The 14,836-nt window shown below is 40.9% G+C and overlaps 1 protein-coding gene across 4 annotated transcripts in view; it reads left to right on the top strand.

Annotated features, from left to right (window-relative positions):
- The window catches only part of COG3 (component of oligomeric golgi complex 3), a 73,980-nt gene that overhangs the window by 45,231 nt on the left and 13,913 nt on the right, over positions 1 to 14,836 (top strand). For all 4 annotated transcript variants that reach the window (XM_075852263.1, XM_075852262.1, XM_075852264.1 and 1 more), the window contains exons 18-20: positions 1,535 to 1,623; positions 1,699 to 1,833; positions 11,953 to 12,028. In XM_075852263.1, coding sequence (XP_075708378.1) covers positions 1,535 to 1,623; positions 1,699 to 1,833; positions 11,953 to 12,028 — 300 coding nt within the window. The remainder of the gene's footprint in view (positions 1 to 1,534; positions 1,624 to 1,698; positions 1,834 to 11,952; positions 12,029 to 14,836) is intronic.

Below are 14,836 nucleotides of genomic sequence, written 5' to 3'. Positions count from 1 at the left end.
TACAATGAGCTCTAGACGTCTTGATGGTGGACTTGAGGTTGTCTGACTTTTAAAAACCCATTTTTAAGACCTTTTTGGGGAACTTTGACTTAATAGATAGGGGTTCCCTTTTCAGGGTCCTCGTCTATAAGTCAGAGTGAAGAGAACAGACCGCTAATTGAGTTCAATGGGAACTGTGATCAGCTTCAAATGAAGAGATTGTGCAAAGTGGACCACCCCATGAAGTGAAGCAGTGGGGGTTTCTTGTTCTTACTAAACGGCTCACCAATGTGGATGCTGCGATGTTTACTCGGCAGTGCTTTGTAGGTTTCGTTCAATGAGCAGCACCTCTTCCTCCATTTATCTCTGCTAATTCACCTGCACAGCCTTTTCATCTCCTAGCCAGGTAAAGAAGTGGACGGAGAGATTCTTTATATTGCAATTTAGTGAGACATCAAAGGGAACCTGTTGCCAGGTTTATGCTGTCGTTTCTGAAATCAGCATAAGGTAGTGACCGAGACCCTGATTTCAGTGCTGGGTCCCTTACCTGGCAAAAATAAATAGTGTTCATAAAATCAATCTCCTGCAGCCCGTATTCATGAGCTTTGGCTAGCCCTGCCCACTCTTCTCTAAATGACAGCTTTCTTCCCATTCTGAGAGAAAGCCGCAAATCAGCGGCAGGGGGACGGGGCTAGCCATTTCAAATGAATATTGATGATTTCAAAGAGTGCAATATGTAGTCCGGGATATTCCGGACCTGCGACTAGCCACACCCACCCACCACTAGTCACACCCACGCGCACTGATTGGCCGCTTTCTCCCTATGCACAGTCTAGCAGCAGCTCGTGAAATACAGGCTGCAGGAGATAAACTATGATTTTATGGAAATTACAGATTATTGCTAAGTAAGTGACCCGTCACCTGCCATCAGATAGGCATAAACCTGGTGACAGACTCCCTTTTAAGTGGGTGCATTATTATTATTATTATTAACTATATCATATTATATAAAGAAACCCTAATCTTTGTAATGGACAAACCGCAAAAACAAAAAGGAAATATATGGCTATATATCAGTCTAGAGTTTTCTAAAATCGACTTGCAGGGAAAACGGGCTCGTGTCCGGCTAATATCCTTACGGTTTGTAACACCTCACAGCACTTGATGCCATTTTAAAGTTCTAGGCGCATATAGCATAGGAAGGTGCCAAATTTATAGTCCGACACAACTTATATCTGGAGCATCTATAAAAACTTGGCCATAGAAACATAAATGTTATTTTTCAGTAGAAACCAATTCCGTACTGTCAACGTTCTAATGCAGGTTTACAAAATTTTGGGAAAGCTCTGATTGGTTGGCAGACTTCACACCTATTTTTGTGACCTGTTGCATTCATTGGTGTGTTACTGATATACAGTTTGTTCTAGATAATGGCCAGAAATTGTCTCCTCTGTGTGGAGTTCCTTTCCCTTTAAGCTATGTGCATCTGAATATCACCTGTGGTTTCTAGATTTCCAAGTACTTTGGGTCATTTTTTTATATTTGTGATTTCTAGACGCTGCATTTAAAATTCTTCACCCAAAGACTGTTCCAAACTTTTTCAGACTGAACAGCAATAATGCCATCCTTGAGTTCTTACTCCAGGTAACTTCCAGCCCCTTATTCTATTATGTAGTGGGTTATAGTTATGTGTATATAAGCTTGTGGTTTACTCTTCAGGGAACACCGGAAATAAAAGAACATTACATTGACTCGAAGAAAGATGTTGACCGACACCTGAAGGCCGCCTGTGAGCTGTTTATTCAGCAGCAGAGCAAGATCTTTGTGGATCCATTAGAGGATTTCATAGCAAAGGTAAATTTACGTTTGTTTTCAGCACACGTATTATGTTATTCTGAGATTCTTCCTCTCGATTTTAATAAAATGTATTCAGTACATAGTGAAATGTGCCTTGTAAACTGAACGTTAAATGTGGAATCTGAACGTCCTGTAGAGAAATCCTTATCCGTCATCAGAAATGGAACATTTCGAGGGGTGGCATAGCCAGATACCGAGCTAGTCGGACACTCTAGTGCACCAGACTCCCAAAGGTCAACCTAAATTTCCACACTAGTGATAACTAGTGGCCCTCTCCTAACCCTGGTCAGAACTAAGAGAGAGACGTTCCCCCAACCACGCTCCCTGCTTTTTTCCCCTCCAGTGGGAGATGACCAAGATGGCGCTGGAGCATGGCCCAAAGTGGTCATTATTTAAAAAATAGGAGGACTCCTCCAGCTCACCGTTATGTGGGTCCAGGTATGGACTGCGCCCGGATCCTGAGTGGTGGCACACGATGTGGATAAACAAAACAGAAGAAATTTGATCCTGCGCTGATTGAGTTTAAAGGAAACGATGTTCCATCTTTATTCGTACAAATGGTAAAATCCGATGGAGGTAAGGGTGGTTGCATCAGCAATAAGCCTACACTTTTCTGACAGATCACCTGTCCTTGGTCATGGCACAATGTGAATCAACCAGCACTGGATCAAATTTCTTCTGTTTTGGTCATTAATCACTCAAGAAGAGGACTTTGGTTTTCCATTAAAGAGGAAGCCTGCCATACTACATAAAGAAAGGACAACCGTTGGTGCTTCCAAAACCTGAAAGGGAACGCTTGTGCACGGCTTTATTATACATACAAGTCCCTGCCAGTTATTTGCTGACTTACGAAGTCGTATTATAACCATTACCCCCCCCCCTCCTAAAAAAAACACTGGAATTACTGGTCTATTCCAGTTGGTTCACTTAAACTGGATCTTACTATATTCCTTTTGCAGTTTACCTAACTTTAGATGGTAGTGTTTTAATACCACTCTTGTTCTTCAGCTTGTTTTACACTTTGTTTTTATACTTTTTCAGTGACTTATGAATTGTTTATGCATTTATCATCAAAAGGATATTTTCTTGATGTCTTCCAATATTACTAAAGCAAATTTCATTATGGTATTTATTATTTCAACCCTGTTAAAGGACTAAATAGTCCGCTTAACAGAGCACTTTGGGGGAAAAAAAGCGAAACTATGGAACTGTGATATACTGTGCATACAAGAGAAGCACCTGAATTCAGAGGACACACATGGGTTAAAACAGAAGTGTTTTTCCCTCCTCTGCCATTAACCACAAAAGGAGGCGTAACGATTACTATTAAAGATGCGATCTCATTTCACTTAACAAAATCCATAATTGACCCTGAAGGTAGATATGTGATAATAATCTGTATGATCCAAAACATACTGTATACATTGGTATCCGTCTATGATCTTAATATTCATAAATACAAATTGATTAAAAATCTCCTTAGCTTTATATTCTCAGTTTAACAAGATTTTGTATTAATCTGAAGGGATTTTATTTTGGGGACAACACTTCATTTACACAAATCTCATAATCCTTCCTGAAATAACCCAAATTTAGCACAGCTTTTACTTAAAGAAGACCTCTTTGCTGTGTGGAGAATTCTTTACTCCTATTGATTTTGATTGTTTTAGTCCAAATTATTGAACAATACAATCTGTCCCCTCGCCATCCTGGAGACTAAACGACGACCTATTCTCAAATCCCAAATAGGGACGCACGATGCATCTAAATTTCAATACCATTTCGATACTGTGCACCCTGAAACGGTTCAATACCGTTAATTTATGTATTTAGATACCAAGCTGTGTGGCCGCACAGCTTAGTATTGAAATAAATTAAGAAAGCATGACGTGCGCACTGTACAGCGCCCGCGATGTTCTCTTCCTTCAGCGACCGCCCCACTCGTCGAGTGCCGGCTGCGGCACAGTATGAGAGGAACGCTCCTCCCTCCTTTCTCTACTGCCACCATTGATAAACTGAAAACGGGAGAAAGGAGGGGACTGTCGCGAGCGCACATGGTTCCTGATGATGTTTGTGTCGCTTGCGCAGCAGTGACAGACCAGCCGCGGGCAGGTATTAGAGCAGAGTAAGAGACTTAAATAAAGGCACTAGTATTTTTTGCAGCCAGCATTGAAGAACATTGGGGTTAATGTGACCCACATTAACCCCAATGTTGCCATTATGTGAGGGAAATTATGAAGTCACTTATTGTTAATGTGAGGCACAACGTGTTATGAATTTAGTACCTCTATGTGCCTCACATTAATATTAATTAACCCCATCATGCACCTCACACATTAACCCAATGTTGCCCATTACAACTGTGAGCGAGGTACTTGACGGGATCACTTACTATGATTATAATGGGCACCATTGGGATAATTTGAACTGCCTCCCCGCGGGAATACTGTCCCATAGTGTAATCATGTTTTTAGTACAGGGCAGTAGTCCCGCGGGGAGGCAGTGACTCACAGCAGCATGGATGACTATGATGCTAGAAGCCCTGCTGTCTGAACTATGTTGGATCCAGGAAAAGTGGGCTCCATATGGTCTGTATCTCACGCACCGAACACAGACATGTGAATTAACCACATCTTTTCCCTCGCACATTAACCCAATGGTGCCCATTATAATCCTAGTAAGTGATCCCGTCAAGTACCTCACTCACAGTTGTAATGGGCAACATAGGGTTAATGTGTGAGGTACATGATGGGGTTCATTACTATTAATGTGAGGCACATGGAGGTTCAAAATTGATAACACCATGTTCCTCACCTCAGAAAATGGAATGACTTTATATTTGTTTTTTGTTTTTTTTATTGTTGGCAAAGTATAGTTTTGGTATAGAGTATTGCAATACTATAAGTATCGATATCCAAATTCTGGTATCGTGACAACCCTAATCCCAAATATAAAAAAACAAGCGCTTACAGAATTCTTTGAGCTAAATTGTACACCCAATTTATTAGATACCAACATTTGGTGTGCCCATAAAGCTTTTATCAGAAGTAAATGGCCCAAGAAAAAAAAAAAAAAAGACTCAAAAACAACAAAACTTGCAAATTTAGAGAATACACACAAACATAAACATTCCCCATTATTATACAATCACTTCAGAGATCTAAGAATTCAGCTTTACCAGCGTTATCAGCATGAACAGAACTTTCACTACAGGAAAACCAAAGCCAAATTTTATTGGCAAGAAAATAAAGCAGGTGCGCTTCTAGCAAACAAAAAGCAAAGCTAGATCCTGCAAAGACAAAATACCCTACACATATGATGATTATAATAAAATCTTTAACCCACACCATCTAGCAAATACTTTTTCCTCCTACTACTTTTCTCTCTATAATTTAATGGGTGATTTGCATACACCTTCACCAGAATAAGTTTATTCATTTTCGGACCATATATCCCTCCCTAAACTAACAGAAACACAATTTCCCTTTTGAATGATCCTTTTTCCACGTTGGAAATTTCCCAAACTATTAACCTAATAAATCCCCTAGACCGGATGGCCTAACTAATGAATATTATAAATGCTTCAATCATATCGTATCCTCCCACTTGTCTAATGTCTACACTTCAGTAGCAGATAAAAGTGCAAGAGTTGCTACAATTATAACAATTCCCAAACGAGGGAAGGCCCCGGATAATTTTCTTACCAAATTCGAACTTAAAAATGGATTTCAAGATATTAGCAATTAGATTGTCCATTTATTATTCCCTTTCTCATTAATAAGGATCAAGTCGGCTTTAAAGAGACTCTGTCACCACATTATAAGTGCCCTGTCTCCTACATAAGGAGATGGGCGCTGTAATGTAGGTGACAGTAATGCTTTTTATTAAAAAAAACGATCTATTTTCACCACTTTATTAGCGATTTTATATTTATGCTAATGAGTTGCTTAATGCCCAAGTGGGCGTATTTTTACTTTAGACCAAGTGGGCGTTGTACAGAGGAGTGTATGACGCTGACCAATCAGAGTCATGCACTCCTCTCCATTCATTTACTCAGCGCATAGGGATCCTGCTAGATCCTTATGTGCTGTCTTATACTAACACATTAACAATACTGAAGTGTTTAGACAGTGAATAGACATTCCACGGGATGTCTATTCACAATCTCTGCACTTCGTTACTCTGTCTGTGGTAGTTACAGCACATCTTAAAGGATCCGTGTGCGCTGCCTAAATGAATGGAGAGGAGTGCATGACACTGATTGGTCGGCGTCATACACTCCTCTGTACAACGCCCACTTGGTCTAAAGTGAAAACACGCCCACTTGGGCATTAAGCAACTCATTAGCATAAATATAAAATCGCTAATAAAGTGAAAATAGATTGTTTTTTTAAAATAAAAAGCACTGCTGTCACCTACATTATAGCGCCAATCTCCTTATGTAGGAGATAGGGCACTTATATTGTGGTGACAGAGCCTCTTTAAGTCCGGACAATTCTAGATGGTGCAGGACCATTCATAAACCTTATCCTCTCAGTAGAGCGGACCCCGATGCCTTCTCTGCTGCTTTCATTAGACGCCGAGCAGACATTTGATTACATTGATGACATTTTGACTTTTGGATTGTTTTCCCCACTCTTGCCACTTAGACAAAAAGGCAGAAGAGGCGTGATGACGCACGACCTGACACATGTACTATAAATTACGCCAGAAGCTGGCGTAAATTCTAGCCAAAATCTGTCTCCTGGCTGTCTTGGATTTCGTTTAGTGTCGCACAGATAGCTGAAGATGCAACAAAATTAAAAATGTGCCTATTAATTAAAAAAAAAAAGCTAGCGTAAGAAACGGCAGATTTATTTAGACTGGTGCAGTCTTAACCGCTTCCCGACCGCCCACAGTAAATTCACGTCGGCACTTGCTGGGCTCTGTGCAGCGCCAACGTGAATTCACAGTGGGTGTTAAAAGCGCAATCCGGGATTCTCAGAGTAGCGCTGACACCCGGATCGCACTCTTAATCCCTGCCTCTGGTCCCGGAGACATGATCGGGACCTAATTGGTTCAGGTCCCGATCATGTGATCGCAGGGAAAGCTTGTTACTGTAACAAACTGGAAAGTTTGTTGCTACAACAAACTTTCCCGGGCACCTATTGCGGGTGCTGCAGTCGGTTGCATGGCAAAACCGGAGGCCATACAACAGCCTCTGGGTCTGCCATGCACGGAAAGCCATGAGGCTTCCTGTCAGTGTGACTCTCAGCGTCACACTGACAGTTTTATAATACGTTACACTATCTAGGTAGTGTAATGTATTATAGCAGCGATCAGTGCTGCAGATCTTCAAGTAAAACAAGTAAAAAGTTTAAAAAAAAAAGCAAAAAAAATGTTTTATAAAAGTGTAAAAATAAATTATAAGTTACAAAAACAAAAAATGCTGTTTTCCTATGATAAATCTTTTATTATAGGAAAAAGATGAAAATGTTCAAAAAAAAAAAAGTACACATATGTGGTATCACCGCGTTCATAACGACCCAAACTATAATATTATTTTTCCCGCACGGTGAACACCGCAAAAGAAAACTTGAAAAACAATGTCAATCACTATTTTTTTTGGTCATCACCCCTACAAAAATATAGAATAAAAAGTGATCAAAAAGCTGCACGTACCCCAAAATAGTACCAATAAAAACTACAACCCGTCCCGCAAAAAACAAGCCCTTACACAGCGTTTTTGACTGAAAAATAAAAGTTATGGCGCTCAGAATATGGTGACACAAAAAAGAAATAATTTTATCGAAAAGTGATTTTATTGCGCAAACGCCACAAAACATAAAAAAACCCCTATATATTAGCTTACTTAACATACTGTACATGCTACACATTTACCACCTACCACCAGAGCATACATAGATGTGTGGAACCTCCTGTCAACCTTTAAAAATCGACAATCAAATTCTCCTTCGCGTAGTCGACTGCGCTATTGATTCCGCCAAAACAAACGAAAACCTTACGGAATGGAGACAAACAGTAACCATTAATAACGGAACATTGAGGTCAATGGTAACGCTAACCGAAAGCTATGGTTTCCGTTTGCCTTTCGGTGATGGGTTCCCCTGGCGGAAACCATCAACGGAACCTAACGCTGATGTGAACAGGCCGTGATATCGGTGATCTCTAAAGTCTCAATATCAGTGGATCTTGATGTATTGCCTTTTGATTACAGAACGATAATTATCATTTTCTTATTGTAACTAGATTTAAAATAGCCAAACTTTGGAAAGATCCTAACCCTCCATCTATACAAAGTTGGCCAAAGTGTCTCTATTGGCCTAATGTTTATCAATTTACAGGTTCCCCATTTGGACTATATTTAGTTACAGATATATCCTCAAATATGAATAGTCGTCATTCCCTTCTATAACTTTCTCTCCAATGATTTATTTCATTTTATTTGTATTTTACATTCCTTCAGATCTATGTATGGTTATTTCTTCTCATTCCAGTACAACATCTTAAAGCATTGTAACTTACTTTTCAATAGCAAGCCATAAAAATGTAATGTTAAAAAAAAATAAAACTCTTCACCACTTCCATTAGACTGCGGAAATGCCTCCTGCAGAGTTTAATGTACAGTTTTCTGGGCTAAAAATACCCCTAATTTCACCTGTTAAAGTACTTACTGTTGCTTTCCTGAGAACTTCACAATGATGCAGCTATATGCTGTACATTTATAAATCCCTCCAATCCTCTCAAACCTGCTGAAGGGCTTTTAAGAATCTTTCACTGACCCTCTGGACTTCTGTAGGTCCTCATTTGCCTGCATTGCATGTCTCCTTTTTAAAAGAAAATAATTTATAAAGTCCTAGTAATACACTATTATTGCACTACATTTTATAATCTACTGATGTGATGTCACAGTAATGCTGTATTGTACTACAGCTAATAATCTACTGATGTGATGTCACAGTAAGACTGGGTTCACACGCCCTATTTTCAGGCGTAAACGAGGCGTATTATGCCTCGTTTTACATCTGAAAATAGGGCTACAATACGTCGGCAAACATCTGCCCATTCATTTGAATGGGTTTGCCGACGTACTGTGCAGACAACCTGTCATTTACGCGTCGTCATTTGACAGCTGTCAAACGACGACGCGTAAAAATACAGCCTCGTCAAAAGAAGTGCAGGGCACTTCTTTCAGACGTAATTTGAGCCGTTCTTCATTGAACTCAATGAAGCACAGCTCAAAATTTACGGCTGTCAGAGAAGCCTCGCAAAATGCGAGGAGGAGTAATTACGGCTGAAACGAGGCAGCTGTTTTCTCCTGAAAACAGTCTGTCTTTTCAGACTTAAATGCCTGCTATCGTGTGCACATACCCTAATGCTGTATTGTACTACAGCTAATAATCTACTGATGTGATGTCACAGTAATGCTGTATTGTACTACAGCTAATAATCTACTGATGTGATGTCACAGTAATGGTGTATTGTACTACAGCTAATCTAATGATGTGATGTCACTCTAATACTGTATTGTACTACAGCTAATAATCTGTGATGTCACACGAATACTGTATTGTACTACAGCTGATCTACTGATGTGATGTCACAGTAATACTGGATTGTACTACAGCTAATAATCTGATGTGATGTCGCAGTAATACTGTATTGTACCACAGCTAATCTACTGATGTGATGTCACTAATACTGTACTACAGCTAATACTGATTGTGATGTGACTGTAATGCTGTATTGTACTACATGTAATAATCTACTGGTCGTGATTTAACAGTAAGGTTTCTACGGCACTGACAACTTCCCGTAAATATACGGGAAGGTGTCTTGACAATAGAAGTGAATGGGTCCATAATTACGGTCTGCAATTACGGACGATTTTTACGGTCGTGTGCATGGGGCCTAATACTGTATTGTACTACAGCTAATAAAGTACTGATTGATGTCCTAGTAATACTGTATTGTACATCTACTGATGTGATGTCACAGTACTGTATTGCACTACAGATTATCGATTGTGATGTCACATTAATACCGTATTGTACTGCAGCTAATCTACTGAGCGTGATGTCACAGTAATACTGTATTGTTCTACGGATGTCATGTCATAGTAATACTGTATTGTTCTACGGATGTCATGTCACAGTAATACTGTATTGTCCTACAGCGAATAATCTAAGGAGTGTTTGATAGAAATACCGTATTGTGCTGCAGCTAAAAGGCTGGTGATTTGTAATGTCAGTTATACTGTGTTAAGGGCTATGTAAACCTTTTTAAATGTTTTTTTGTTTGTTTTTTTTCCAATGTGTGTTGTTTTTTTGTGATTTTAAGCACTATTTAAATTGACGTATTTTTTTTTAACTTTTACGATGCATTCTCTATGTATCCTGTATACATAAAAGCTGCATCGTTCTCGCTCAGCCAATTTTGTACGTTCAGCTGATCCACCGAATATCGATCACATCTAAGTAGATGTGAAGCTGAACTGACTGAATGAACTGCGCGAACGATACAGCTTCTTTGTATACGGGATACACAGAAGCTGTATCTTAAAACTAAAGGACATTCACAGTAATACTGTATTCTACTATAGCCAATAATCTGTTGATTTGTATTTGTGATATTTATATTCTGATGTCACAGTAATATGGAATCCTACAGCAAAATAACTGTAGTATGATACTCCATTACTGTGACATCACAATCAGCAGATACATAGCTGTATTGTATGATACAATAGCACTGTGACATCACATACAACAGATTATTAGCTGCGCTCCTACTGTGAATTCTAATTGGCTCATTCGTGATTTTGCACGCTTCTAAACTGACAGTTGTTGTTGTAATCCTCTGCAGTTAACACCAGGGAGCAGTGTCCTGCTTTAGTATGATTACAATCTTATTGCTAACACTATAAAGCATGGATATGTTGTTCCACTTTGTATGTACATCCTTAAAATGCTGCTTTGTCATTCAATGTTCATTATTTGGTGAAACCAGTATTTTTTATTGTGTTCATTGTTTTATTTTTTTATTATTATAATTTGTCCTGAACTGTTTTGTGTCTTTTTTTTTTTTTTTCCCTCTAACAATTTTCTAACAGAAAAATCTCCTACCAGACCAATATTTGGCTTTGTACACTCTACACTTTCTACTACAGACGAGCATCACCTATCTAACTTTGTATTAGATTTCTCCTAAACAGTCTTCCATGAGCTCTGATGTTTTGCAGTTGCGTTCTACCTTCTCCACTACTTTCCATCATTCCATGTACCTCAAGGGTCTTTCCCTGAACCCCCTCCTCTTCTCCGTCTATAGCCACTGCTTTAGGCAATAAAGTCTATTTATCTGCCCCTGACCTTTCTTATTACTAACCATGTCCTTAAAAAGATTTACTGTATCTGTTTCTTCCTTACCCATGATACAATGAGAATGCTCATAAGGTACCATCATTGTATCCTAGTTGGACAACTGCAGCACCCTCCTCAGTAGTCTGCCATCAAACTGAGAAGTGCCACCCCAGTCTTTCTTCAACTCCGCTCCTTCACTTAACCCTCCTCTCACTCTTCCTCCAGTTCTCCTTTCTGATAGTCACTTGTTACCCATCAACCAGCAGTATCCATTCATAATCCTTAAAAATCCATTTATAAAATTAGCCACACGGAACATCTCTTCAATAATCTCCAGATATCAACTTCCACTCTGCACATGACCAACTTCTCTTCCCTTTTCTTATCACTGCCACACACTCTTGCATCCAGAATTGCTTCTTCCCTTCTCTTGAATTCCCTAATCTTGAAACCCATCTCTTCAGGCATGCAATCCTCTATAACCAACACTTCAACACCACCCGCCTGATCCTACATACAAATTGCAGCACCCTCCGTTTCCAGGCTCCATTGTAAAAAAAAGACATTTTTTTTCATTTATCTATTACTATTATGTTGGCCTGTCTTGACCCCCCCCCCCCCTGTATTTTGAAGTTGATGGTACTATATAAATGAATATTAATAGCAACTGATCTCTAGCGATATTTATGGAAGGGAACTATTGAGCATAACACAAGGTCACACTAACTATTGCAGGTTTTTTTTCTTTTGTGTTTAGGTGACTGCATTGAAGACCATGGCTAGTCAAGGTGGCCCCAAATACAGCCTATCACACCAGCCATGGGCACAGCCAGGTTTGTAGTATTTTTGCTTCAGTATATATCCTTCACAAGAACCAGGCCTATAACTTCTCCATCATTATTTTGTTAGTTAAGAGTTTCCTTTCTTTTTTTTTGTTAAAGGGGTTTTCCCATTAGGGACATATATGATATATCCACAGGATATGCCAAAAAATGTTACATAGATGCGGGTCCCGCCTCTGGGACCCGAACCTATCTCTAGAACGGGGCCCCCTAAACCCCGTTCTACCTTTCTGTGTTCCCGCTGCCACTTGTAATTTCCGACCATGTAAGCATAAAACAGCGCAGCTCGCTGCTTCTGTAACTGCCATTTACTTCTATGGGAGTTACAAAAACAGCATAGCTCAGCGAGTTACGCTGTTTTCTACTTAGGGGCCGCTCACATATGTCCAGCGTCCGCTTCAGTTTACCTCAGGCGTGTTGAAGAAAAGCCGGAGGCAAACTGATACTAAAACGGTTCCCATAGCTTTCTATGGGACATCAGTTGTGGCGCCGGACCTCCCTGGGAGCCGGATCCAAAAACATTACCTGCAGCGTTTCTGGGTCTGGCTCCTAGGAAGGTCCGGCGCCGTATCCTATCTTAGTACATTGTAGCCGTATGAACGCCGGGTGGTGCCGCGTGCACCTTCCGGGAGCAGGCGGGAAGGTGGATGTGAGCTGGGAGCGGAATCCCCGGTCATAGCATTGCCGGGGATTCCACTCCAAGCGTAGCTCCTGACTACCTCCCAACCATCCCGGTATGTCCCGCTATCAACAGTTGAACTAATACTGAAGCAGGGAACCATCTGGTCCCTGCTTCAGAATTAGTTCACAGCGGAGGAGCAGAGGTAGCTCCTCCGCTTGCCGAGAATTCCCTGGGCACAGCGCTACTTTAAGCGCTGTTCTCGGGGAAGTCCTTGACATCACTGTCCATATATAGACCATGACGTCCGTGGCTACTGATTGGGCGGGATCCCCATTGCCGATCTGGCCGTGGATTCCGCTACTAGAGGAAAACCCCTGAGGTCACTGTCCATATATGGACATTGACGTCAGGGACTCCTCCTGGAGGGAATCCCCGGCCACAGCGTCGGCAATGCTTTGGCCAGAGATTCCTCTGGTAAAGGGAGCTTCAGTGGTGCTATCTTCAGTACAGGGGAAAGGGGGTACTATAAACTGTGGGGGTGGCGCTATCTACAGGGGGGCACTGTGTGGCGCAATCTACAGTGGGCGCTGTGTGGCACTATCTACAGGGGGCTGTGTGACAAATCTACAAGGGGTACTGTGGCATCTACAGGGGGTGTGGCACTATACAGGGGAAGGGGGTAGTGCTATCTACAGTGGGGGTGGCGCTATCTACAGAGGGCGCTGTGTGGTGCCATCCTCAGTGGCCGCTGTGTGGTGCTATCTACAGGGGGTACTGTGGCATTATCTACAGAGGGCACTGCAGCATTATCTACAGAGGGCAGTGTATCATTATCTACACATGAAATTCATCTGTGTTTAAAAATGTGTCAAAAACGGAAAACACTGACATGGAACAGACTCAAAACGGCTGTCTATAACGGACCTAGACGGCTGTTTTTAATGGCCGACACCCGAACCCTGTTGTGTGAATAGAAACAACAGCAATCCCTATGTGGTGTGGGTAGGAGATGCGGGGTGGTATCTGGGAGCTGTAAATGCGCCAAAAGCTAACTATATTCCCTGAAGTTAAGGCCAGTGTTTGGCGTCTTTGCAGGCTCACAAGGCTGCGTCGAAGATCTGATCTGAGTGGACATCACCTGCCTTCTGGGCTCTCTCTCTTGGCGCCGGCCTTGGCGCTGCACTGAATATGACACACATGACATTAAAATGTGTGTGTCCGACTTCATTGTAGCGCTGAGGCCGGAGCAGAGAAGGAGAGTCCTGACATGGTACACAAGTATCTCATCTGTCATGTATCCAATCTATCAAAAGCTATGCACCACTCTGATAAAATTGGCACATTTTCAGACCCTAGACTACCTTTTTGGTGGACCGTTGTAGTAAAAACGGATGGTAAAAACCGATGACAACTGATGGTTTTCTAGTAAAAATCGTGAAAAAGCCTGATGGCAACTGATACATTTTGCATCCGTTTTTGTATCCGTTGTAAACACTTGAGAGACGAAAAAAAACTGATGCTGATACAACTGATATATGTAAACGCACCCTTACATGGTTGGAAATTACAAGTGGCAACGGGAACAACGAGTTTTATGGGGTCCAATTCTAGAGATAGCGGCGAGTCCCAGAGGTGGGACCCGCATCTGACAATTATGGCGTATCCACAGTATATGCCATAAATGTCGCTAATTTATTAAGGTTTTTTTTATATGATGCTTAGGAAATACAATACTTGATGATGATTCTATGGATTCAGAACTACACAACGTTCATAGAGAATTTCGAATGGTTAAAGGAGAATCTTAGCCAAATGCTGAGAATCATCCCCCTCCGCTGTCTTTTAAATTATGTTTTACCTTTTAGGATCTCTTCCCAACAAGAAGTGACACGTAACCGGGCTTTTGTGATTTTCTAATGTGTTCTCTGAGTAATGGAAAACAATACTGAAATACAAATCATATTGCTAGACATTTCTGGAAATTGTGTCTCCAGTAATTGTGTAGAGATTGGGGTGGCTTTCATTATTTCCCTTTTCTCTATTCCAACAGAATGTCTTGGACAGTGTGTTATACAGTAAATACTGATCTGAGTAATCCCCTGCATGTACATTAATGCCCTTCGTTCTATTTACAGCTTATTGTCTGCATGCACAGATAATCCATACTGATCCCATTG

Source organism: Rhinoderma darwinii, chromosome 2 (assembly GCF_050947455.1).
Source record: "Rhinoderma darwinii isolate aRhiDar2 chromosome 2, aRhiDar2.hap1, whole genome shotgun sequence".
In the NCBI taxonomy this organism is placed as follows: Eukaryota; Metazoa; Chordata; class Amphibia; order Anura; family Rhinodermatidae; genus Rhinoderma; species Rhinoderma darwinii.
The sequence above is the reverse complement of the archived record's forward strand: the minus strand, read 5'-3'. Positions and strand labels throughout refer to the sequence as shown.